The sequence below is a fragment of the Felis catus genome, chromosome B3 (assembly GCF_018350175.1).
Source record: "Felis catus isolate Fca126 chromosome B3, F.catus_Fca126_mat1.0, whole genome shotgun sequence".
Lineage (NCBI taxonomy): Eukaryota > Metazoa > Chordata > Mammalia > Carnivora > Felidae > Felis > Felis catus.
The window spans coordinates 76,611,947-76,639,054 of NC_058373.1; the positions used below are offsets into that span (position 1 = coordinate 76,611,947).

Sequence of the window (27,108 nt, forward strand, 5' to 3'; positions counted from 1 at the left end):
TCAATATATTTTTAAATTTTTTTTATAAAATAAATAAAAATTTTGCTATCTTATATTTAGTCTCCCACCCTTTATTAACAAGCTAAGATCAAGTTAGTCTTCTAATTGTTACACTAAACTGAGTATTACCAGTTTGGTAAATAAATTGCTTGTAAATTATCTACTGTAAATGACACATCATTATATTTGTGCCACCTAACGCTAGGCATTTTGTAAACTTTTGATTATTTTTGGTAATGTGTGACTCAGATTTTTTAAGTTAATGTTGGGCTTAACCCTTTATCCAAGTTTACCCAGAACAGACTCAGCTTATGCCCACTGTCTCATTATGACTATTATCATTACTATTGCTCTTTCTTATTCACAGAACTGTACTTTGGATAATACATTTTCTGGTTTTCTTACCTCAAGTGGTGGTTATATCTAAGACAAAACTATTCATACTTAGAAAATAGTAGTAGAAATGTTTAAATATTTTAAAGGCTGGGTTTTTGTTGTTTTTGCCAAATAACAGGTCAGTGTCTTTAAATGAATGTGAGATCTTTAAAAAGTTAACATGAATTTTTAAAAGAATCTATAAAACTTTAGACTTAATTGGTTTAAAATACACTTTCTCAAGTTGAGATAAGCTTAATATTAAAATTATGTTCCATAAACTGACCTTTATAATTTTTGTCTATGGAATGTTTTCCTAGTACTTGAAGAAAACAAATGAGGTTTGAAACCACAAAGTACATTAAGGGTTTTCTTGATCAGTAGTTACATAAATTAGAGGGAATGTCAGTTTTATATTAATATTTAATAATAAGTTGATTAAATTTTGATTGAAAGCCTGTTTGTTTACATATTATGTAAATTGATTTTGAAATAAAGTTTATAGATTTAGATGCTGTTTACATTATTTCAGTTTCTAAGTTTACATATGCCACATAAATTTCGGTGCCTAAATGACAACCCCTAAATAAGTTTCAATTTGGAAAAAATAGCAAAACAGTAGAATTAGTGAGTAGGAAGTTTTTCAAAATTAAATTTTAACCTTTTTTCCCCATTAGCTTCATTCTCTTATAACTTAAAATGAAAAAGATCATATATGCCTACATGAAAAAAAATCTCTAAGATGGTTGTTCTCTCTTTTGAAATTGTATTTACTAGCACTACCCTTACTCACATCTATCTTTGATCTTTGCTTTGTGAGTCTTATCCGTATGAGCTGTACCATTCAGTCTTCCTTACCTTGTATATCAGGTATGAGATTGGTGTCCAAAATATACAAATATAGAAAATATACAAATTTTTCAAGCTCAAACAAAAGAGAACAAATAACTCGTTTGAAAAATGAACAAAAGATTTGCATTCTTCACCAAAGGATATATACAGTGGCAAAGAAGCATATGAAAAGATGCTCCATTCATATGTTATCAGAGTAATACAAATTAAAACAACAGTAAGGTACCAGTACACATTTATTAGAATGGCCAAAATCCAGAATACTGACAACACCAAACACTATGAAGATGGAGCAACAGAAATTCTCGTTCATTGCTGGTGGGAATGCAAAATGGTACAGCCACTTTGGAAGACATTTTGGCAGTTTTTTTGTTTTTTGGCTTTTTTAAACAAAGCTAAACATAGTCATGCTGCACATAAAAGTTCAATTCCTAGGTATTTACCCAACTGATTTGAAAACATGTCTACAAAAAACCTTCAAGTGAATGTTTTTAGTAGCTTTATTCATAATTATCAAAAACTGCAAGCAACAAAGATATCCTTCAGTAGGTGAATGATAAATTGTGGTGCATCCATACAACTGAATATTACTTGGTGGTAAAGAAAATGAGCTATCAACCTAGGTAAAGACATGAAGTATCCTTAAATGTATATTGCTATCTTCTTTCACAGAAGATAGTCTGAAAGGTTACATACATTAGAATTCCGATTATATGGCATTCTTAAAATGGTTTATAAAGGTTAAAAATATACAAACAATAAAAAAAATCTAGTGGTTACTAGAGGAGAGGGAGAAAGTTCTAATAAGTGAAAAATAGTTTTTTATTGAGGGACTGAAATTATTCTATGTGATAATGGTGAATACATAATAGTATGCATCTGTCAAAAGCTTATATAATTTTATCACACAAAGAGTGACCTTAATGTATGCAAATATTTAAAAATTCGTCTAGAAAGTTGGAGAATCCCAGGTTGGAATACAGACTGTGATGAAAGAATCCGACTGTATTATAAGCGTATGAATAAAACTTCAAAGAAGGACATAGAGAGGAAAGGTGCTATGTAAAGAGCTGGAAATGAGTGGAGCCTATAATACTTAAGGTAAAACACTTTACTTTAGTTGATAAAGCTGTTTCCTATGGAGTATTAGCTAACAATGCTGATAAAGCACAATATACATATTTAAATTGAAGAATTAAATAAATGAATAGAAGATGGTGGAAGCCTGGTTTCTCCCTCGTAGGTGGAGGTTAGAGATAAGCAAAGGGAAGAACTAGAATAATCCATGCTGTAAAAGATCAGAGCTGGAAACACCAGTAGGAACTCATATTTAGCTTAATATAGATACAGATAGTTACCTACAGAAATATTTCTATATTATAAATACATAGATTATATACACAATTACATTTTCTCAATCTGTCATTTGAGAGATCCAGAAACAATGACACCCTGGGAGCAACAAGGGTATTGAGTACCCAGATTTTGGATTCTATTACTGTTTACATGAGAAGAAACAGGGCTTCTTGGATCAATGGTTGATTCTAAGACTGGATCTGGAAATATATAAGATGAATCTGGAGCATTATGTAGTGCTAGAAAGTAAGGAAGTGTTATGGCCTGAATATCTGTGTCCCTCCAAAATTCATATATTGAAATCTAATCCTCAATGTGATGGTATTTAGAGACAGGGCCTTTGGGAGGTTATTAAGACAGGAGGGTGAACTCTTCATAAATGGAATTAGTGCACTTGTAAGAAGAAGAAAGGTAGTAGCTTGCCCTCTCTCTCTCTCTCTCTCTCTCTCTCTGTCATGTGAGGATACAGTAAGTCAGGAGACTAAACCCAGAAGAGGTTCCTCACCAGAACCCAATCATGGTGGTACCCTGATCTTAGACTTCCAGACTTGAAGAATTGTGAGTAATAAATTTATGTTGTTTATAAGCCACCTAGCTAATGGTATGGTACTGTATTGTAGCAGCCTGAACTAAGGAGTGCTCAAAACAAAACTAACAAAACAAAAACCTACATTGATGTGGTATGTTGAAGGGATAACAGAGCCAACTGAAAGAATTGCAAATAGCCAAAGCTGGAAAAATATGAGCAATAAAATAAAGGATTAGATTATAATCCAAAGTATAAGATAAATTCCCATGAATCCATGATGATATAAATGATTGAATAAATGTATAGGGAAGAAGAGACAAATCTCCTTTGCAGCAGAATTATAAATAATTTATGTAGATCTTTGCCTTCATAGAAGGGAGGTGTATAAACCCCCACTTCTTAAGTGTAGGAGATGTGCAGTGACTTTTTTCCTAAGAAGACAATATGGAAAGGAGGGGGAGGATGAGCAATGAGAAAACCTGACAAATACTACCTTAGCCAGTTGATCAAGGTCAACATCAATATCTATATTAGGTTATAAATCAAGGTGATGGTATGTGCCCTTGACATGATGTAATAAAATGGCAGTTTAACTATTATTTTCCTTGCTAAAACCCATAATACAGAAGGCACAGAAGGCACAGCTGCTCAAGTTCAAGGAGCTGCAGGACATTGAGGGTTTCCAGGTGACCTTTAGGATGAAAGTGTACAGTTGAGAGGTGGCCATCTTTGGGTCCCCCAATATCTACTGCAAGGGGGGGCAATTCAGGACATGCCTCAGGTTCACTATCGACTGCTTTTACTCCCTGCCGACCTTTCAGTTCCTGACTCCAGCATCTGCAAGATGTTGCGTCTCCATCCTTGGTCCTCCACCCCCGGTCCTTGGCCCCTGGAGCAGGGAGCCCCCTTCAGAGCGGTGGAACCCCACCCAGAACGTCAGGACTATCCTCCTGAGCATCACTTCCCTTCTCATGGAACCCAGCACCTTCTCATTAGCATCATAGATGCCTCCTACTTGTGCTGGGTACCTAGGTCAGGGCCTGCCCAGGTGGGCGGGGCACGTCGGTGGGTAAACTGTGGTGGCCTGAAGGACCCAGAACCCGGCCTTGTCTGCAGCTCCTGCTGGCAGGAGCCAGAAACTTTAGGTTCCCAGCTCCCAAGTGACCAGATTAATTTGTGGTCACCTCTAATCTGGTTTGTTTGGAATCTAAATAAAATGGCTTCATGAGGAAAAACAAAAAGGTCACCTTTACCAAAGGGATTTTGGAGAATAGATCAACGGGAGGTCATGGCCTATAGTTTCAAATCTATTTGGCAAGGGTCAAGGAAATTACACTTTATTTACCAGTATTTGTAATTTTTCTTGTTAATTAGACCACAGTCTATTAAATCAGAGAAAGCATCAGTGTTGTTGGTTACTTATAATGGATTTTCATTTTTAGAGATTCTTCAAGAAGTAGGGAAACTTTCACTTTTTGCTCTTGGTATTTTTCTTATTAAAACAAAGGAACTGTCAGTGTCTCTTCTTGAACATAACTCTGATTATTTTAACTATTTTCCCCCTCTATCCATTTTGTTTTGATTTTTCTCCACTTAACTGCCTTTTCTCATTCCAAAGTTAGCTCTTCTAAACTTAAATATCTTCTGCAGAAATACTTTCTGGCTATCTGCCAATGTTTTCAGCACTGATATGTGTCAGCTTTCAGGATTGTTCAGCCTGTTGGTTTGTTTCTCTTTGAATTCATCTTTCCTCCCCCTTCTAATGGTTCCTGTATTATAAATTTCAGTTTGATTTTTATTGTGGAAGCCATATTCCCCACTTAGCAGATAAATTAGAGAATTCCTTCATCCCCAAGAAGCCAGAGAGATCAAGGTGCCATCATAGGAGTTTGATCATCACCTAAACTTGAGGGCAAACTGAGCAGAAAGGAGCTTCCTGGTTCCATTAAGTTTTATTCTTGCGCTCAATGAACCAAAAAGATTATTTTAAATTTTATTCAAGTAGGCTTTTATTATTTTCAAAACCTCCAATGTAAAGTCTTGATTGAAGGTTCTTTAATTCACCCACAAACTACAACATGGACTTTTGCAGTAGCAGTAGCAACAATGAGAGCTCACAAATTCCCAGATTGTTTTGATGACAAGATCTGAGTAGTTAGCATGTGGTCTGTTACTTCCAAACCCTTAGAACTGTGTTAGATTTGCTGAGCATTTTTATATAATCCCCAGAAATGGCTAAGGTAGGATGTGCTATCATAAAGTCAAAACATGTGTAATATCCAAGTTGTTCTTTGCCATTGCCTCATGGGATCTAAACCGGTTATTATATCTTTCCTTATTATTTATTCTAATGTTAAAGAAGACATTTCCATTAGATGCTATATTTTTATGTCTGAAGAACATTTTCTCTTGTTTGGTATTTACAGGTAGCATGACATGGTATGAAAGCTACTGGACCAAGTATTAGGAGACTGGGGTTCTTATCCCTGTTATATTTTGGCTCATTTGTTTTTAGCATACTTTTGTGTTATTTAGGTTGCTTTTGTTATAAGGAATAGAAACCCATCCTAGCTTATATAGGCAGAAAATAATTTCTTGGGAGGTTATAGGGAGATATAAGGATATATTACTTAAAATATAGTCTGGAAAATCTAAAATATAAGAATCAGAGCAGCTTTTGGAATTCTAGGAGTAACAACAAATAGACTGTCTCATCAGGTGCTGCTTGTGATCATCCTTATTTCTTCCTTCCCACTCCCATTCTGGCAAATTTCAGAGAAGATCTATCTTATTGGTCTCAATTGGAGAATATAGAAGGCAGCTCTTTCTGCCCACGGGTCCTGTCCCCATGCTTTAATAAAATCACTTTTTTTTTTGCACCAAAAAAAGAGAAGAATATGGAAGAAGACAGATTCTCTTGATTGCTCTAACCAGATTGTATCTAATGGGAGAAGAGCATTGCCCTTGAAGCAAAATTCAGGTGTTTTTAATGGAGGAAGAAAAAAAGATGTTGACAACATAACAAAATCCAAAAGAATGTGGCAAAATAACAAATAGTTTATTCAATCCTTAGGCTTCCAAAAATATCACCCCATATTGCTATAGTGAGTTTTATATGAAATATTAGAGAGACAGCATAATAATAATTCAATTTCATAATTATCTTTGAACCGGGGGCCTCTTTCCAACCTGTCACTCTTGTGGGCCAGTCCCTTATTCTGTGCTTCTTAGACTATTGTTGCAGCTTCCTAACTGACTGCATGGCATTTAGTTTTATTTAGCATCCTCCTAACTGCTCCTCTGTAACTGTTAGAGGTATCTTTCTAGAATACAGTTGTGTCTCTTGGAAACCATAGTAGTTTCAGTAATGTCTAAACGATACCTAATACCTGTTCTTATCACCATCTGGGCAGAATTAGATGCCCATTCTGTTTAGCTACTATAACACTCTGTACATACTTCATTTAGAGTTTTTGACTCACTGAATAATTATTGTGAAAAAGGCGTAAGCTATTTAAAACAGTAAATACAATAAATTCTCAGATAAACACACATAATCCTATCTTGCTCTTTTTGTTTTCTAAAGGCAATTCATGTCTGTTAAAAAAGATCCATATAGTTACCTTTCACCCACAGAGCTTGATAGGGGAAGAATAAAAACTTACATGTGTTTAAAGGGAAAAGACCCAAACTACAAATTTCTGTAGGTTCATCTTCTAAGGAGTTCGTAACTAGAGTGAACGGTCTTTCATTTAACAGGCCACCTTCATGAATTTGTATATATGCAAAACTGGCATGAAGCTAATTTCTCTGCATACTAAAGTGACAGGTGATGGGGATTTTGCATATTCTTGTGGTAACATGAGGGAGAGGGGTTTAGGGAGCCAGAGAAGTAATATGAGGAGGAAATATGAGAAAGATTTTGAAGGAAAGGTTATGCAACATGGAACTCTTTTTGAGTTGGGGAACCTCAATCAAACAAACAAACAAACAAACAAATGAATAAATAAGTAAGTAAATAAATAAAAATAAAACATCCAGTGAGATTTCCCCAGAATGGGAATTGCCAAAGGACTTGTAAGAATGGTTGCATCCAGCATTCAATATTAAGTCATTTGCTCTTCTGTGCATTTATAGTGGTCATTGTCTGTCTTTAAAACATCTCTTCCACTCTTCCCTGACTATGTGGCAACCATTTGGATGAACCTTTCTTCTTCCTCCAATAGTGACAGCAAATTGTTCTAAATCAGGTAATCCCATAATACCATTTAAACGGTGATTAGTTTGAAAACAAGGTAGGCTTAATCCAGTCAACACGTTTCCTGACATTTTCTGAGGCACAGGAGTTGGTTTAGGGAAGATCTATTCAGAAGAGCCTCAAGACTTTGTGTCTAATGGTTGTGAGAATTGTCTTGCCTGTCCAACTGCATGTGGTGACATAGTTTCAATTTCTGACAGCAGTTATCCTTTGATCACATGGGGACCCATCCTTAGGAAGACTGTAATTGTGAATAACAGAGATGGAATAATGGAAAGAAAAAGATGAGTCTTTGATGACTTGATTTAGTCACTAAGATCAAATGACCTATATAAACTGATCTTGAAGGCTTCCAAATCTCTTGTCTAGATTTCTACTTAGATGACCCAGTGAATCTCATTTACTGAATAAAACCAAACTCGATTCCCCCCACTTCCAAAAACTTCTGCTACAGCATTTCCTATAAATTTTATTTATTGTTTTATTTAATTGGATAATTGATATACAGTATTATATTGGTTTCAAGTGTACAACATAGTAATTCAACATTTATATACATTATGAAATGGTCACCACAGTAAGTCTATTTACCAACTGTTTTCATGTAAAGTTGTTACAATATTATTGACTATATTCCCTATGTTGTACACTACACCCTTGTGTCTTATTTATTTTATAACTGGAAGATTGTAGCTCCTTTTTTTCTTAAGTTTATTTAGTTTGAGAGAGAAAGAGAGAGAAAAAGAGAAATAGCATGTGCACATGGGGCAGAGGGAGAGGCACAGGAAGAGCAGGTCCCATGCTCTCAGCACAGACCCTGACTCTGGGCTTGAACTCACAAACCTTGACCTGAGATCATTACATGAGCTGAAATCAAGACTCTAATGCTTACCGGACTGAGCCACCCAGGCACACCTGAGGATTGTACCTCTTAAAACCCTTCCCCTAATTATTCCAACCCCCTACCTAACCTCCTTTCTGGCAATGATCAGTTTGTTTTCTGTATCAGTCTTTTTCTGTTTTCCTTTGTATATTCATTTGTTTGGTTTCCTTAGATTCCACAAATGAAAAAATATGGTATTTGTCCTCCTCTGTCTGACTTATTTCACTTTACATAATAGCCTCTAGGTCCATCCATGTTGTCACAAATGGCAAGATTTCATTCTTTTATGAATGAATAATATTTCATTATATAGTGGACATTTAGGTTGCTTCCATGTCTTGGCTATTGTAAATAAAGTTGCAATGAACATAGAGTGCATATGTCTTTTCAAATTAGTGTTTTCATTTTCTTCAGATAATGGTAGTTCTATTTTTAATTTTTTTAAGGAAACTCCATATTGTTTTCCATAGTGGCTGTGCCAATTTACATCCCTACCAACTATCTGAGGATCGCCTTTGGTTCACAGCCTTGACAACACTTGTTATTTCTTGTCTTTTTGATAATAGCCATTTGACAGATGTAAAGTGACATCTCATTGTGGTTTTGATTTGCATCTACCTGATTTGCACTAACCTGATGGTTAGTGATGTTGAACATCTCTTCATGTGCCTGTTGGCCACCTGCATTTCCTCTTTGCAAAAATGTTTATTCAGGTTCTCTGCCCATATTTTTAGTTGGATTGTTTGTTTTTTGATATTCTATGAGTTCTTTATATATTTCCGTTGTTAACTCCTTTTTGGCTATACCATTTGTGAATATATTCATCCATTTATTTGGTTGCCTTTTCGTTTTGGTAATGGTTTCCTTCACTGTGCAAAAATTTTTTTGGTTTGATGTAGTCCCTTTTACTTATACTTGCTTTTGTTGTTTTTGCCTGAGGAGGTAAATCAAAAAAATATCGGTAAAACCAATGTCAGAGGGCTTACTGCCTATATTTTCTTTTAGGAGTTTCATGACTTTGGGTTTTAGATTTAAGTTTTTTTTTTTTTTTAATTTTTTTTTTCAACGTTTATTTATTTATAGGACAGAGAGAGACAGAGCATGAACGGGGGAGGGGCAGAGAGAGAGGGAGACACAGAATCGGAAACAGGCTCCAGGCTCTGAGCCATCAGCCCAGAGCCTGACGCGGGGCTCGAACTCCCGGACCCCGAGATCGTGACCTGGCTGAAGTCGGACGCTTAACCAACTGCGCCACCCAGGCGCCCCTAGATTTAAGTTTTTAAATAATTTTGAGGTTTTGTTTGTTTATGGTTTAAGAAAGTGGTTCACTTTCATTATTTTGCATATAGCTGTCCAGTTTTCCCAACAGCATTTATTGAAGAGACTATCTTTTCTCCAGTGTATATTCTTGCCTCCTTTATTGTATTGACCATATATGTGTTGGTTTATTCATGGGCTCTCCATTCTGTTCCATTGATTTATGTGTCTGTTTTTGTGCCATTATTATACTGATTTGATTACTATTGCACTGTAGTACAGTTTGAAATCTTTGGAGCATGATACCTGTAGCTTTAATATTCCTCAAGATTGCCTTGGCTATTCAGGCTCTTTGTGGTGTCCTACAAATTTGGGGGTTGTTTGTTCTAGATCTGTGAAAAATATCATTGGTATCTTGATAGGGATTTTATTGAACCAATAGATGTTAGGTAGTATTGATATTTTTTTTAATTTTTTTTTTCAACGTTTATTCATTTTTGGGACAGAGAGAGACAGAGCATGAACGGGGGAGGGGCAGAGAGAGAGGGAGACACAGAATCGGAAACAGGCTCCAGGCTCTGAGCCATCAGCCCAGGGCCTGACGCGGGGCTCGAACTCACGGACCGCGAGATCGTAACCTGGCTGAAGACGCTTAACCGACTGCGCCACCCAGGCGCCCCAGTATTGATATTTTAATAATATTAATTCTCCCAATCCATGAGTGTGGTATATCTTTCCATTATTTGTACTGTCTTCATTTTTTTTTCATCAGTGTCTTATAGTTATTAGAGCACAACTTTTCATCTCTTTGGTTAAATATACTCCTAGATATTTTATTCTTTTTGATGCATTTGTAAATGGGATTGTTTTCTTAATTTAATTTGTGTTAGTTTACTATTTGTGGATAGAAACACAACATATTTCGTTAGTAATTTGTCTATTGATTTTACTTTTTTTTTTTTTTTTACTAATTCTATTAAATGGCACTTCTTTCCTCCCAGTTGTTCCCTTTTTTCTCTTACAACCCATATGTATTCCATTAGCAAATTTTGTCAGCTTTTCAATCAAAATGTATACAGAATCTTACCATTTTATTATTTCTGTTATCATTACCCTAATCTAAACCCACATTATCTCTCTCCTGGATTATAACCATAGCCTCCAAAATGCCTCTCTGCTTTTACTCTTGCCATCCTATTCTCTATTCAGTAAACATAGTGATTCCCTAAAATGTAAGTTAAACCAAGCCAGTCTTTAGTCATAAATTTCCACTATCAGTAAAAGCCCACGTACATTCATTTGGCCTAAAAAGCTCTCTGATAGGGACCTCAGTTATCTTCCAGACCTCATATACTACTTTCCTGGTCTCTCACACTGACTTCCTTACTTTTCTTCAAATTCAGTGTCGCTCTGTTGCTGTTTCCTCTGCCTAGAACTCCTGTCTTTTAGATGTTCTCATTGCTCACTTCCTCAATTCCTTCAAGTTTCTTTTCAAATGCCACCTTGTCAACAAGTTCTTCCTTGACTCCCCTAACTAACAGATGAACTAAAATAAATAAATAAAAGGTGAACTATACCTTATACCCTTCTCTCCCCTAGTCTTATCTCTAGTATGATCACTGTACATACATATTTATTTATTTGCTTGCTTATCTGTTTCCCCCAAGAAAAATTCATCTCCCCAAGAACAGGGATTTTTTTTTTTATTATTTTTTCACTACTAATTCCCAATGCCTGGACCAATAAAGCACTGTTTATTGAATGAATAAATAGTTTAATACTATTTGAGTTTTTTTTTAATTGATTAAAACCAACAGATCCTAAGAGTACAGTTCTTATTTAGTATCTTTTCACTGTACCCAACTTTTTAGGAAACTAAGATAAATATTAAGGTCTTGCATTTATGGGTGCTTTGGAAAAGATGAAACATAAATGTGATAATTCATCAAAAGGAGGAAATTGCCAGTTTGGGAGGAGAAACATGAACCTTCAGAGAAGCTAATAGATGGGAAAGAAGGCTATGATTTCCAACATACACATGACAGGAGCTTGAGTGAATTTATTTAAATATTAAGGGTAAGGTGGTAACTGTGGCTGAAGGAGTTGACATTTGGGTTATATGATTTTTCCTTTGTACTGTGGGCTTTGGGGGAACAGGATTCTTCCATTTATCATTGTCCTAATATACAAAGAAGGTATTCAATACATAACTGTTGCATAAATTAAATAGCATTGGAGAAGAGCTCTAGAGTTAGTAATGCCAGTAGTTAGATGTTAGAAATGTTATTTAGTCTGCCTTTTCTAGGCCTTAGTACTTTTATCTATAAGATGAAAGTGCTGGACTTCATAATTAAGTTCTTCACAACTATAAAATATTCTATAATTTTAACTGCTTATGTATGAGTGGAGACATGCATATACTTTCATCTAACAGAAATAAAGATATACTTCTTAAAAATTTCCTTTGCAAATATATTTTGGTTAATATAGCTGCCATCAATTTGGCTTATAAAATAGTGTTTTCAATGATCTTTTAGCATGATAGATTAACTTTTATGTTCAGAAAGCCATTTCCTCTGAATGCTGCTGAATTCACACTTCGCTAATGGCAAGGATCCGATTAGAACTAATTTCATAGTGATTCTTTGACATTTTCAAACATAGAAATGTGTGCTTTTCTGAATAAAAGTGAGAACATATCATAAATTGTAAAAGTTACTATTAAAGTTCAGTCTAATATTGGATAGTAGTTATGAAATGAAAAGTGCCTTAAAGGCTAACCTCTTGCAAAATAAGAGCTTTCCATAAGTTTCCCCGTCCCTCCATTTCTTTTACTTTCAGCTCCCATAGTGTATGTCTATACCTGGGTCCACTGGAACTCTGTCTCTAGGTTTTGGTCTATCTCACTGGCCAATTCATCCGTTTTTTAGCTTCACTATTTGATAGAACTTAAAATTAGAGAAGCTGATAATGTCTCACAGAAAGCATAGGCCAACAATCAGCCTACCCAATAAGATTCAAGACAGAAACTAAACCTGTGGACAAGGTCAACATAGGAAGGAACAGAGACTTCCTATCACTTCCAGGTGACCTAGGTATTAGCAGTATATTCCCAAGTAATAAAGTAATTGATCTGAAAATTAACAAGGAAATCTGGGGTAGCAATACAGCATTTTGACATTTGTGACTGGATCACTAAGTTTCATTACCTAGGAACCAGGACTTTATTTCAAATCTACTTAAATTGGTAGAGTTGGTGCTCTTAGAAGACTTCTACTCTTGGCAGGAGTGAATTCAGAAACTAAATGATGGTCTTGTTCTACAGTTGGGCCTGTGGTAGAAGAAGCTAGAGAAAGTAAAGGAAGAAGGAAGAAAGAAGGGATTAAAAATGCCTTCATTTTTAGGGAAAGGAATCTGGAAGATCCAAGAATGAACAGTAAGATAAAAGAAAACCCAGACAAGAATACCTTGTTGAGACTAAGGAAGGAAATGGTTTAATAAACAGTATAGTTAGTTAAGGAGTGAATTTTCATCTTATCTTTGATATCTATCTATGATTCCTCATGGCATAAGTTGAAAATGACAAAGTGAAAACTACTTTACAAAAGTGCCATATTATATATTGACACATAGTTTTTCTATAAAAATTCAACAGAAGTAATTTTTTTTCCCCACAAATTGGAATAGGTCCTCTCCCCCTTCCTTCCTTCCTTCCTTCCTTCCTTCCTTCCTTCCTTCCTTCCTTCCCTCTCAGCTCCATAAGACATAGTTGAATTTCATGTAGGGACCATGTTGCATGTAAAAGACAATTTTTAACACTGGATTTACACTTGGTGAGCAAGTAGTTCACACTATGTGAGACCTACTGAGATGATGGTGAGTTGAAATATCCCATCTGATGCCTGTTTTGGAGCAGGGCCTCATTGTCTGGAATAACACAAAAGTCACCTGCTTATGTTACCATTTTCTTTCCCTTGTCTTTGGCCAACTTTGAAATTTCAGAAGTTCAGTGCTTTGTGATGTGAGTATTCTTTTATGTCATTAAGAGGTCAGGAAGAATAGAGACTGGGGAAAGGTCATTTTAATGCCATTTTAGGGTATAATAAATAATCCCTGAGTGTAATTTGTAGACCATATTGAGGAAAGGAAGTCAAATATCAGAGACAGCTAAGAGGAAACTTCTGGATGTGTTAGAGAAAGAGGTAACTATTGGTGGACATTATTGATAGCAATGTTTCTCAAGTATTTAGTATGGATAAGTATCTAGACAGTTTGGGTAAAGATGATGATTCTTCGGGGTGCCTGGATGGCTCAGTCAGTTGAGTATCCAACTTCAGCTCAGGTCATGATCTCGCAGTTTGTGGGTTTGAACCCCGCATCTGGCTCTGTGCTGACAGCTCAGAGCCTGGAGCCTGCTTTGGATTTTGTGTTTCTCTCTCTCTCTGCCCCTCCCTTGCTCACACTGTTTCTCTGTCTCTCTTCCTCTTTCTCCCTCTCTCAAAAATAAAAAAAAAATAAACATTAAAAAAATTAAAAGATGATGATTCTTCTGAAATTGGCCTCCATTCAGAAATTCTGGGGGCGCCTGGGTGGCGCAGTCGGTTAAGCGTCCGACTTCAGCCAGGTCACGATCTCACGGTCTGTGAGTTCGAGCCCCGTGTCAGGCTCTGGGCTGATGGCTCAGAGCCTGGAGCCTGTTTCCGATTCTGTGTCTCCCTCTCTCTCTGCCCTTCCCCCGTTCATGCTCTGTCTCTCTCTGTCCCAAAAATAAATAAACGTTGAAAAAAAAATTAAAAAAAAAAAAAAGAAATTCTGATTCAGTAATATTGAAGTGGAGACCAGAAAATAGAACTTTAAATAAGAAAAAAGATATTTCGGGTGTTGGTATCCTCAGATCACATGTTGAAGTTCTCAGGTCTTGAGATGGAGATGAGAAAGACCAAGATCATTCACTGGGGTTAGCTTTGAAAAGGAAGGGCAAGTTTTTTCTGAGGCATAGGGGAAGATAAAAAATGAATATCAAGAGAGAGCTTAGCTAAGGTAGAATGAAGATAATAGTTTTAATTTAGACTGTAAGGCTAAAGGTGTTAAGACTTTGAGGTGAACTTTCAGGAGATAAGGACAGGGAAAGGAGAGCAGCCAGGAAAAGCTTGAAAAAATGGAAAAGGTTTGAAACAGTTCTTACAGCTGAGCGAGTATGGCGAGGCTCTGAATCCCTTTGAGACATCATAATTTCATTGTTAAATGATGGGATTGGGCATTATGAACTTTGAGGCCTTTTCCAGTTATAAACACTTCTATGATTCTACAGCAGTAGTCTCAAATATTTGTCAGCATATCATCCCTGAGAAATACGATGTACCCTTATCTGTAACAGTGATTACTCTAGGTTTTTTCCCCAGTGAGGGCTGGTCCTCCAAAGATAGTATATATTCATCTTAAGAAAAATTGTTTCAAATAAAATCTCTACCTTAACCTCCCTCCTGACCTTAAGAATTATTTTCATAGGGAATAAATAGTAAACTAAAGACACAATTGCTAAATAGCAGTGATTAGCTAGTTTAAATTTAGTCAGTATACATTTTTAGGAAACTGGGTCTTCATGATTCCATGACTTTGTCCTATTTCAAGAAGCAAATCAATTAGTAACTTGGAGGGCAAGAGCAAAGATTTACCTCTAAATTTGTTTCTCTGTTTTCTCTTTATACTGCTGTTTTTTCATTATGGGCACTGTCTTTTGTTTGTTTGTTTACTTGTTTGTTTTTTTCCTGTCTACTTATCTTTCAGCTTGACTAGTTCATCTTATTGACTTTACCCATTAGGAAACAGGTTTTATAGCATGCACAGAGGTAAGGGGGTTCAGACAAGCTATTGGAGAACAGTTAGGATAAAGAATTGCAGTCCATTCTATTCTTAGCCAAGATGTGCTAGGTGGTCCTTCTTGGATCTGAAGCCAAAGAGCAGGCTGAAATGTGCAAATACAAAGCTAACATTTATTGAATGTTTATTGGGAATCAGAATACTACTATTAAAAGCGAGTACTCAGAAAGATGCCCTTTCTGAGTACATAAAAGGCTTGATGGTTAATTTTGTGTGTCAACTTGGTTAGGCCATGGTTCCCAATTTTTGATCAAATACCTTTTTAGATGTTGTTATGAAGGCATGTTTTAGATGTGATTGACATTTAAATCAGTCAACTTTGAGTAAAGCAGATCACTCTCAAAATGTGGGTGGGCCTTATCCAATCAGTTGAAGGTCTTAAGAGAAAAAGACTGAGGTCCCCCAAAGAAAAGGAATTCTTCTTCCAGACTGCCTTTGAACTCAAGATTGCATCATCAACTCTTGCCAGAATTTCCATCATGATAGCCTGCCCTGTGAATTTCAGACTTGCTAGCCTCTGTATTACGTGTGCCAATTGCTTAAAATTCCTCTTTCAACTCACTCTTTCATATATATATATAGAGAGAGAGACAGGTTCTGTTTTTCTGGAGAACCCTGAAGAACCATAATACAAAAAGAAATTAGTGAATCTCGGTTCTTCCTACTGGCTCAGTGGCTTTACCTATTTGGGATGAAGAACACAGTTAAGACTCAGTGAACAGTATGCTCTCTACCCAGGAAAATGTGTATACATGCACATACATACAAAATTTTGCATAAATATACAAGGTGCCCAGGGATAAGAACCCTTGTTCTGGGTTTAAATGTCAAACTGATTTGCTTCTAAGTAAAATGCAATGAGACCTTCTAGGTCGGAGGTCTCATTGAATTTCACTCAGGACATAGGTAAGAATCAAAGGCCAAAAATATGGTGGGCAAATAAGTATATAATTTGTGTTCTAAAGGGAGACACAAAGAATGCTTCTATCAATGTGCTTTTGAAGGACATTAAAATGGCAAAACGCACACATGTCCAGAAGCACTCTGCTTGCCAATATAGGGTATGAAGCCAGAAAGTTAATGGGCAGAGAGGGCTCCTGTATGACAGCTGATTTGGCACAATGATTTGACCAAATATGCCCAGAAACCCACCTACTGGAGGAAAAACAGGAAATAGGTAAGGAAAAGGAGAGAATTCCAGACAGGTACTTATTTTTAATACCAAATTATCAATGGAGGATTATTTAAATTCCTATACCAGAATTTAGAATATGCTTGTTCCTTATTATCAAGTGGAAAATTCTTCCTTTCCAGATGGTCTCCTAGAGATTTTATAGAATTTTAGAGAGTTGATGTTCAATGTGCTACTTCTACAAGTAATGATCTGTGACCCATAAGTAAGAACAAAAAGTGGCTGCTAGGAATTAATACAAAGAGGATTCAGATCCTGTGAAAGTTAGTAAAAAATTTAATAGAAAATAACTTCAACTATAAAATAAAGCAGCACAATATATCAAGAATGTTGTATGCTGAATTCAAAACGTCAGAGACCATTAGTTAACTTGCTTTGCCAGGTTAACTCATTTTTTACATGTATCAGAAAAAGCTTGTTCTGTCATCTCTGTGCATATATTTGCAACTTTTCATCGAATCATTGCAATATAATTTAATGCTACACTGGTACCAAAAAGATTCAGACCCCTGCATGCCAAGAATTGTAAACTGTGGAAAGCAGAAAACTATTATAGCGTGTGTGTATATTTTTGCACTGAATTTAATGCCAGGTGAGGATCAGGCATATCTATGAGTGCAGGCTCAACTCATAGGGTCATATTTAGTTGTGGACTGGGGAATAATGATATAGTAAACTCTGTATATAATATGGTGTGATGATTAATTTTATGTGTCAACTTGACTGGGCCACAGGGTGCCCAGATATTTGCTCAAACATTATCTTGGGTGTTTCTGTGAGGTTGTTTATGGATGTGAATATATTTAAATAGGCAGACTGAGGAAAGCAGATCACTCTCTGTAATCTGAGCAGATCTCATTCAATTAGTTGAAAGCCTGACTCAAAGTGAAGGTAGGCTCTTCCTGGGACCCTAGCCTGCCTGCCTTCACACTGGAACTACACTGTCCGCTCTCCTGGGTCTCAACCTTGCCAGCTTACCCTGTAGATATTGGAACTTGTCAGTCTCCATAATCACTTGAGTCAATTCCTTATTATCTCTTTCTCTCTCTCTCTCTCTCTCTCTCTCTCTCTCTCTCTCGTGTGTCTATAAATCACCCTGTTGATTGCATTTTTGGAGAACTCTAATACACATGGTATTGAAATTGTTTTAGCACTTACTTTAAATTTTAGATTCTTCTATGATTGTTTATAATAGTGTTATTATAACCTTTATAGTTTTTCATAACTTTTTTATTACTTTTTTCAAATGAAATATAATTACTATTAAAGCTAAAATTGTTGGTAAAAATTTAAAAAAGGAAAGAATCTAGCAATGAGATTCATCTGGTTTAAGATGAAGTAACATATATTATATTAAATGTTAAGCCATTATATATTATGCCAGAAATTCTTCTACAAAATCACTAGAAATTTAAAGAAAAAATATGACAAGAAAGTTGAAGTTATTTTTGTTGGGGATAATTTTCATGGGAATAAAAATTACTCAAATCCTTAGTGTGTTTATGCAGTGAAATTTTGAAAAGAGTTCTACAATCTCTGCCAAGTTACAACATTATTTGAAACAAAACAAAGTGAGTATAAAAATAAAGCTGTCCAATTCTTTAAGAATAAATGGAACAGCTTAATGTTATCAAAAATGTATGCAAACATAATTTGAATCTGATGCTGAAAATGCACTTATTAAATGACATTCTATTATATCGCAACAATTATATTAGATTAGCAGGCAGCTAGGAAAATACAATTCGCACATTGTCTGAAAATAAAGCTAAGAGACAACAAGAATGTGCACACAAGTTACTTGACTAATTAGTTCATAGGCTGACATACATGAAATTTTTACAATTCAATTGGACAAGAGAACAAATATTCCAGAGCTCCCCATTTACTTGTTTTTTTACTGTGGTGTGAATAGAAGGGTACTTATTACTTTCTAAATCACTTGCCATAGAAAGAATAAATTTGTTTTGAAATTTTGAGGGAAAATTTAACAAAAATTAACATGTTATCCAAATTTTAAAAAAATGACACAACTGAATATTTCATTACAAAACTTTAAATTTGTTTGAGTCCATTTACCCATAGTCTTTCAAAATTAACATGGCTCTAGGGGCGCCTGGGTGGCGCAGTCGGTTAAGCGTCCGACTTCAGCCAGGTCACGATCTCGCGCTCCGTGAGTTCGAGCCCTGCGTCAGGTTCTGGGCTGATGGCTCGGAGCCTGGAGCCTGTTTCCGATTCTGTGTCTCCCTCTCTCTCTGCCCCTCCCCTGTTCATGCTCTGTCTCTCTCTGTCCCAAAAATAAATAAACGTTGAAAAAAAACAAAATTAACATGGCTCTAATTATGTGCCATACTTTAATCCATTGGTAAATATCATCTGACTTAATATCCTATGGGGTGGATATGATTAGTATTTCTAATTTTCATGTCAATAAAAAGGTTTAAAGATGTCAAGGTCAAATAGTAATTACATGGGAGAGGCAGAACTCTAGTCTCAGGTCTTTCAGACTTCAAAAATTATGTTCTTACCCATTGTTATAACTTGTCGTCATAATTCAACTTGGCTATAATTACCTCTGAATCCTCTTCCATATTTGTGGATCAATCATGATCAAGTGGGTCATGAAATTGCAAGGCATGCCATTCAAAACTGTTGCTTTTAGAACCGAATTTTCTATGTGAATCATGATTTTCTTTTAAATGTAAATCAAAACAAATAAAATTTCAAAATAAAGTTTAAATACTTTCATCTGCATTATGATTTGATTTAAAAAATCACATACTTCATATAAAACAAACATTTATACTTATGTCGAATTCTGTAATATCTAATTTTCATGTCAAAAACTGGTAATCAACCTGGGCACCTGGGTGGCTCAGTCGGTTAAGCAGCCAATTTAGGCTCAGGTCATGTTCTCACCGTGATAACAGTTAGTGAGTTCAAGCCCTTTGTTGGGCCCTGTGCTGATAGCTCAGAGCCTGGAGCCTGCATCTCCCTCTCTGTGCCTCTTTCTCTCTCTCTCATTCCCTCTCAAAATCAAATAAATATTTCATGGATATTTGGGCTCTTTCCATAATTTGGCTATTGTTGAAAGAGCTGCTATAAACATTGGGGTATACATGCCCTATGAATCAGCACTCCTTTATCCTTTGGATAAGTTCCTAATAGTGCTATTGCTGGGTGGTCGGGTAGTTATATTTTTAATTTTTTGAGGAACCTCCATTCTGTTTTCCAGAGTGGCTGCACCAGTTTGCATTCCCACCAACGATGCAGAGCGTTCCTGTTTCTCCACATCCTTGCCAACATTCATGTTATTTACAGATAACATTATTTCAATACATCAAAAATATTTGAATATTCAAAATTTTAAAAAAAGAAACCAAAGAAAATGAGTAGTGTTTTCAAGAAAAAGTGAATTCCTGTTCACCAATAAAAGTATATGAATTATACATTAGTCAGTGATTAAGTTATCAAAAGTAGGGCTCTTTCTTTTTGGTTTTTATTTCTTTTAATTTTCTATCTAATATATATGTATACTGTATTTCAGTTTTGCTTAAATCATAGATAAAACTTTAACATTTTTTCTTATTTGAGAGTATGAGTTTATAAAATTATCTTTGCATATCTGTTCTGATGCATGTGTCATTATTTTTCTATAGGACTAAATCAATCGCTATTTCAAAAATAGCTTCTTTTCCGTAATCTATTCTTTTACAATAGTAGTATCTGGAATTTTATACTTTTGAAAGAAATTGTTTTCTTGTCTTTCAATCAGATAGAGCATAGAACATTTTATAAACTCTTGAAAATTGTTTTTATTTTTTTTTATCAGTGGCAGGTTATCAAAATAAAGCAATTCTCAAGTAGTAGAATATGTCAAATTCAAACAACAAAATATGTACAACAATTACTTTTTTATCTTCTTAATACTGCATGGCCAATTTCACATTCAACTATGTTAGAATTATCTGTGACCAAAATATGCAGAGCATCAATTTGCAATGGCTTGTAAATATAGGCCTACATGTTGTGGGATTAATATTTTTCATGCACAGCAAATCAGAACAAACATATTTTCTTCAGCCATGTCAGACCTTGACACTGTCATATTCACATGCCCTTCACATCCAAGACCAAGAAATTCAGTTTATAAAAGACTGATCTGATAATGACAGAAGCTGACAAGCACCAGCTTTAGGTATCATTTTAGAGATTCCAAATTTATGAGCTCTGTGAAAAACATGTCTTGAAATATACAAATCAATGAATCCAAATTTACATTTTTTTGTGATATCATGGTAGTGTATGCATAATAATAATAAAGAAGTAATAAAGAAAATGAATACAGTTTCCTCTTTCCTTGCCTTAATAGATAACAATTTAGGATTTGGGTGATATTTACTATAGCTTAAGCATTTATTGATAATAAAAGGTTTAGTAAGGATATCTCCTTTGAGGGAGAAAAGAGGGGTGGACAGAGGATATCTTGGGGCCAACTAGAATTATTAGCTGGATGACCTTTGATAAGTTCATTAAACCTCTGAGTGGCAGTATGTGAGTATAGTAAGAACTACCTCACATGCGTTTGGGAGTATTAAATTTTAAATCAATGTAAAATTGCCTGTACAGTCAGGCCGGCAGTAGGTACTCAGTAAACATTCCTTTCCTGATCTCATTTTACCAATGTTTTCTCTCAAAAAAAGATCTAGAAATATGCCTGTCCAATACAGTAACCACTAGGCCACTAGGCAAAGTGAACACTTAAAATGTGGCTATTCTGACTTAAGACATGTTATATGTGTTAAGTACATACATGCCAGATTTTGAAGTCTATTATAAGAAAAAAGAATGTGAAATGTCTCATTTAATTATTTACATTATCACATGTTGAAATAGATATATTTTAGATGCATTAATGTGAATAAAATATTAAATTAATTTCACCTATTTTCCTTTTTTAATGTAGTATACAAAAGTTTTAAATTACATACATACTTGTGCCTCACATTCTGTCCCTCCTAAATAGTGCTGCTCTAGAGGCGAAATTTAAGAAATCCAAGGTTCTAATAAAATTCCTAATCAGTATAAGAGAAAAAAAAAAAGGTTTTACTGTGTTTTAATACTTCAGAGTCCTTGTAGAAAGGAATCATATTTTATTAAAATCTTGTAAAAAGCAAATTATACCAGATAGCAAACATTTTTGATTAGGCTCCTTAGAGTTACAAGGTGAAAAGAAGTTTTTCCTGATTTATCTTCTATCATTTTAAAAATTGGAATAAAGTACACAAAATTATATTGTAATCCCTCTTCTCTCTGCCTTGCACATAATGACTGCATCGGCAACCCTCAAATACATATTCTTTACAGCTAATGGAGCCAAGTGTCTCCCTGAACTACCTAAGATTTATTGAGGTCTCGACCAGCCAAATTCCTTAACCTGGAGAAAACTTAGCCAATTTCAGAAGGTAGAGAGAGTGACAAGAGGAACTGCTAATAGCCAGTCTAACCAACTTCACACTATAATAAAGTATACTTTATAAAAGCAAGTCTGATCGTGTCTTTTCCCTTAAAATTTTCCCTTAAAATCTTTAGTAGGTTTTAAGAGAAAGTTAGAAGGCTGTTTTCTTGAACAGAACTTTCCTTTGTTACATTCAAAGCTGTTTTCTCTCCCTGTACCTATAAATGTGTAGAGTGCTATGTGGATAAGGGTTCCTCTCTGTTGCATGCTTGCTATAGGGTATGCAGTCTAGCCTCACTTTGGCCTAGGCACATTCCTCCTGGATAATGAGAGCTCAGGAAAAATGTTTATTTTTTCTTTCTCTGCTTCTAAGTTTTCCTCCAAAAAAACACTCTGGTTCTTTGCATCTGTTCCTTTAGAGTTATTATGACAGTGGGGAAACAGATAATAAATTAAATAGGTATTTTAAATATATAAAATATTAGATATTGTCAACTGCTAAGGAAAAGCAAATATTGAAGGAGAATAGGGATATATGCATTAGTAGAGGTCTGGATTTTAGATGCAATGACCACATAAGACCTCACAGAGGAAGTGACATTTGAGAAAAGATATGAGGTAAGTGCTATTACTCTCTGGCCTCCTCCTGTGCCCTTGTAATTAGGAATACCTCTTGCCAGAGTTTCAACCCTTTCCCCATAGACTCCATATGAGTAAATGTGGGAAAATGTTGAAAATATGAGCAAATACAGGAAAATGCCAAACTGAGCAGAAGACTTGTGGATGAGGGCTGCTGGGTCTAGGGAAATGCAAATGACCCCTTTGAGAGAAAGGGAACATTTTTACTTCTCCATGTGTTTTATCTGGGTGCATGATTGTTGTCTCTGAATCAGGATTTTTCAAAACATGGCTCTACTCTAGGTTCAATAGATGGTCATGGGATCAGTTTAGTAGGTAATAACCAACAACAGGGGGAAAAAAAGTAGAAGAAAAATATCATTTGTTGCAGTAAGGATAGGAATTATTATTTCAAACACATGTACACACACTCAGCTAAGTGTTTGCTGAGCGATGATATAAAGTGTATTTCTTACTATGGGTCATGGATAAGAGAGTTTGAAAATTACTGTGCTAAGCCTAAGAGAACTTCTGAAATGGTGTCTCCTAAAGAGGGGTTAAGACAATGAATGAGGCAAGAAGGAAACTGTAATGGGCTCTTATCTGTGGGGAAATGAAAACATAGGGCTAAATGGAGACAATCAGGTATCCATTTACCCCTACTTGTTCAATTAGAGATTAAAAACTACATTTAACGGTTTGTATTTCTTGTTCTTTTTATTTTTGATTTCCCTCATGTGTGCATATTTGCACATGTTCTGTTGTGTGTATTTCTGTGTATGTTTGTGCTTTATTATATAGGCTACTGAGAAAGACCCTGAAGAGGGAAGAGTCTAGATAATTTTCAAAGGAAGTCAGGGAAGTTGGGGAGACTATGCTACCGTGTAGCTGACATGAACAGAATCTCAAGTTGGAATGGTGCTAGAAACTGTCAAATGGAGAAGGCTGAGTTTGTGGGAGCTTCTGCAAAGACAGACAGAAAGAAATGAAGTACACAGAGAGCTAGTAGAGACCATGGAAAGGTCTAAGGGCTGACCTGTAGAGAGGCTCAAATAGGTCCCCAAACCCAGGTCACATTGGCATTTTCTAAGATTCAGTCTTGGCCCTTTGTGTTCTCTCTACACTTCTTCCCTCATTAAATGGATCTCTTCTGATTCTTCAGTTGTTGTTTTAATGCAGACAATCCTTAAATCTATATCCATTGGTATAATTTCTCCTGAATTCCAATCTAGTATTTTCAAATGCCTGCTGAGCAGTTCGTCTTTGAATATCTCTTTTATTACCTTTTCTGGCTCCTAGCCTGAGAGCTTAAACTGCATTCAGGGCTATCCATATACATCTGTAGAGCTGGCAGGTCAAGCCCACTAGGGATATCTGTGAATGAGAAAATAAAGCATATCTTTTGGTCTTTCCTAAAAACTTAAATAATGGAAAGTCACATTCTACCAGGATGGTTAAAAAATTAAGATAAAGACCTCTACAGACCAGGTGGTGAGCCACACTAACGCACATCAAGAAGGGTGGCCTGCAACAGAAGGAGCCATCCAGTATACCCAGCACAGGAGAGGAAGTGGAAGGGAAAGTTGAGGTTTCCTGATGGAAGAATGAAAGGCTAGATTCTTTAGATCAGTGGAGTGTATATGTATGTGGGCATGTGTTGTCTCAAAAGCACTACAAACTGGGGCACCCAGGTGGCTCAGTTGGTTGAGTGTCCAGCTTCAGCTCAGGTCATGATCTCGGTTTGTGAGTTCTAGCCCCGTGTTGGACTCTGTGCTGACAGCTCGGAGCCTGGAGCCTGCTTCGGATTCTATGTCTCCCTCTCTCTCTTCCCCTCCTTTGCTTGCAGTTGGTCTCTCTCTATCTCTCTCAAAAATAAATAAACATTAAAAAATTTTCTTTTAAAAAGCACTACCAAACTATTTTTATGTATTTCCTGTGACCCTATTTTACTTACAAATTGATTTCTTTTAAAGAAATATAAACTACTCTTAGACTAATACAATCTCAAAGATGTTGAAATCTTCCTAATTTGTTAGCTTTTGTTTTTCCTATTTGAATCTACTGATGCCCTACGATTCTGAGGAAGTTACATTTATGGTATTATTATCACTTCCCATTGAATAGATCTTGGAATTGGAATTACATCAAACTTAGAATCTAGAGTTCCAATCATGATTTTTTTTTTTTTTTTTTTTTTTTTTTTTTTTTTTTTTGTAGCTGAGACCTGAAATCCAGGTGCCTAACTGAGTAAGTTTTCCCTCAATCTGATTGGAGATCCAATCCTGGATTATGAGGAAGGTTCAGCAAGGCCATGGGGGAGCCCTTAAGCCAAAATCACCTGTCAGGGAGTCCCACATTTTCCAGTAACATACTTGCTTCAGGATCCCTACCAGGTTCCATGGTTAATTATGAGCAGCCCTTGGGAGACGTACCTTCAGCACAAACACACTTTTGGATTTCAGACCCTGGTCAATTAGACTTGTAGTTGATCATTGAGGTATATTATCATGGCCTCTAGCCACCACTGCTTTTCTCTGCTCAATCCAGACTTATGCAATATTTTTCTTAGATGCATTTGATGAGAATGGAACCTAGAACAGAACCCTGTTCCATTAAAAATGTCATTTCAGGTTATATATATAATATATATTATATATAATATAATTATATAATATATAATATAATAATATATAATATAATATTATATATAATATATAGATATCTATAATATATCTATATATATTATTACTTCCCCCCCCCCCCCGCGGAGGTGGTTGACGTCTTTATTGCTCTGGAAGTGGAGGCAGGCGTTCAGGAACTTTTGGTGGTGCTGGCGTGCCTCCTTTTCACCATCACAGGCTTCTGGCTGCGCAGGATGGCGCTGGTTCTGTGAATAGCAGCAATGTTCTTGTTCTTCTTGTGACGGATGCTGCTGAGAGTGGCCTGGGCATTCTTGTTGGTCTGCATGTAGGAGGTGGCAGGTTTTTGCTGGCCCGATCTCTGCCTAATGACCACAACCACCCCTTTGCAGTTGGCCGGCTGCGGGCTCCACGCCCAGTCTTGTGGTTAATCATCCCATCATAGAAGAACGAGTTGCGTGCCTTCAGGTTATTGGGCAAAGGGTTGTACATCTGCTTGTTGCCCTTGATCAGGAAGCTGGAGCGGTTCTGCATGACCATCCATTGCAGGTGGGCCGACATGGCGGCAGCCCCTTTCCCTACAGCACTAGAAACGGAAAGAGCTGTATAATGTATTTTTAATACAACCCATCGAAACCATTAGAAAATTATAATGGAATTGAGTGATTTTTTCTCTTGTTGATGAATATATCATCCAAGATTGTATCTAATTGATAATTTGCTCAAATTGGAATATGTGTCTAGAAATCACCTGGTACATAAATGGGCTAAATCTGTCAACAAAAAAACGAGATAAGACATGCATGATTTACGTTTAGTGAACTCATGTTACTTCCTACTGAACATTTGTTTCCAATTGTTAATAAACCATATTTTAATAATAATTTCTAAGATTTTCTATGGAATTAATTTCACTCTCCAGTATAGTATAGAATTCTTGGATTTTTTTTTCAAGTGTTCTTTATTTTTTTAACTTCTTATATTTTTATTTAAGTGTAATTAACATAGAGCATTATATTAGTGTCAGGTGCACAATATAATGATTTAACAATTCTATACATCACTCAATGTTTACCATAACTGTACCTTTTTAAAAATGTTTATTTATTTTTTGGTAAAGAGAGAGGGAGATGGGGGGGAGGCAGAGAGAGAGAGAGAGAGAGAGAGAGAGAGAGAGAGAGAATCCCAAGCAGGCTCAGCACTATTAGCACAGAGCCTGACACATGGCTTAATCTCACAAATCCTGAGATCATGACCTGAGCAGAAATCAATAGTCCAATGCTTAACTGACTGGGCCACCCAGGTGCCCCTGATAAGAGTACTCATAATCCCTTTCATTGCTTCACCCATCCCACCGCTCACCTCCCCCAGGCAACCACCAGTTCACTATTTTAAGTGTTTTGTTTTGTTTTTAGATTCCACACATGAGTGAAATCATATCATATTTTTCTTTCTCTGATTTCATTTAGCATTATATCCTCTAGATACATCCATGTTGCAAATGGCAAGATTTCATTCTTTTTTATGGCTCAGTCCTTGATTTTTAATTTAAAAAGAAATTATAACATTTTTCCCTGCTCTAGTATTTTGGTTATCTCTGATTATTAACAATGCCTCAAGAAATAGTTCAATGGTATGCGACATTTTATTTGAAAGTTCCTTTTTTAACCTGGGTTATAATTCGTCTGGGACAAAAGATATGAAGTCATTTAGAAAAAGAATTGCTTTCTTACAATCTTACATTTCTTGGGTTTCAATTTCCTCTCACCAACATTATTTTTGCTATCCTTGACAGAGAAGATGGAAATAAA

At 35.9% G+C, this 27,108-nt stretch overlaps 1 protein-coding gene and 1 long non-coding RNA gene across 36 annotated transcripts in view; one reads left to right on the forward strand and one right to left on the reverse strand.

Annotated features, from left to right (window-relative positions):
• The window catches only part of LOC102899317, a 582,165-nt gene that overhangs the window by 29,746 nt on the left and 525,311 nt on the right, over positions 1 to 27,108 (forward strand). For 33 of the 35 annotated variants that reach the window (XR_006599459.1, XR_006599462.1, XR_006599457.1 and 30 more), the window contains 2 exons: positions 2,181 to 2,328; positions 3,046 to 3,141. This is a non-coding gene — a long non-coding RNA (uncharacterized LOC102899317). The remainder of the gene's footprint in view (positions 1 to 2,180; positions 2,329 to 3,045; positions 3,142 to 27,108) is intronic. The other 2 variants (XR_006599438.1, XR_006599436.1) reach the window with 2 other exon arrangements.
• Positions 25,453 to 25,858, reverse strand: LOC101085725 (60S ribosomal protein L28-like). The gene is given in 3 exon segments (XM_045059749.1): positions 25,453 to 25,694; positions 25,696 to 25,714; positions 25,716 to 25,858. Coding segments are annotated over 3 exon segments (387 nt in total). The 3' UTR covers positions 25,453 to 25,469.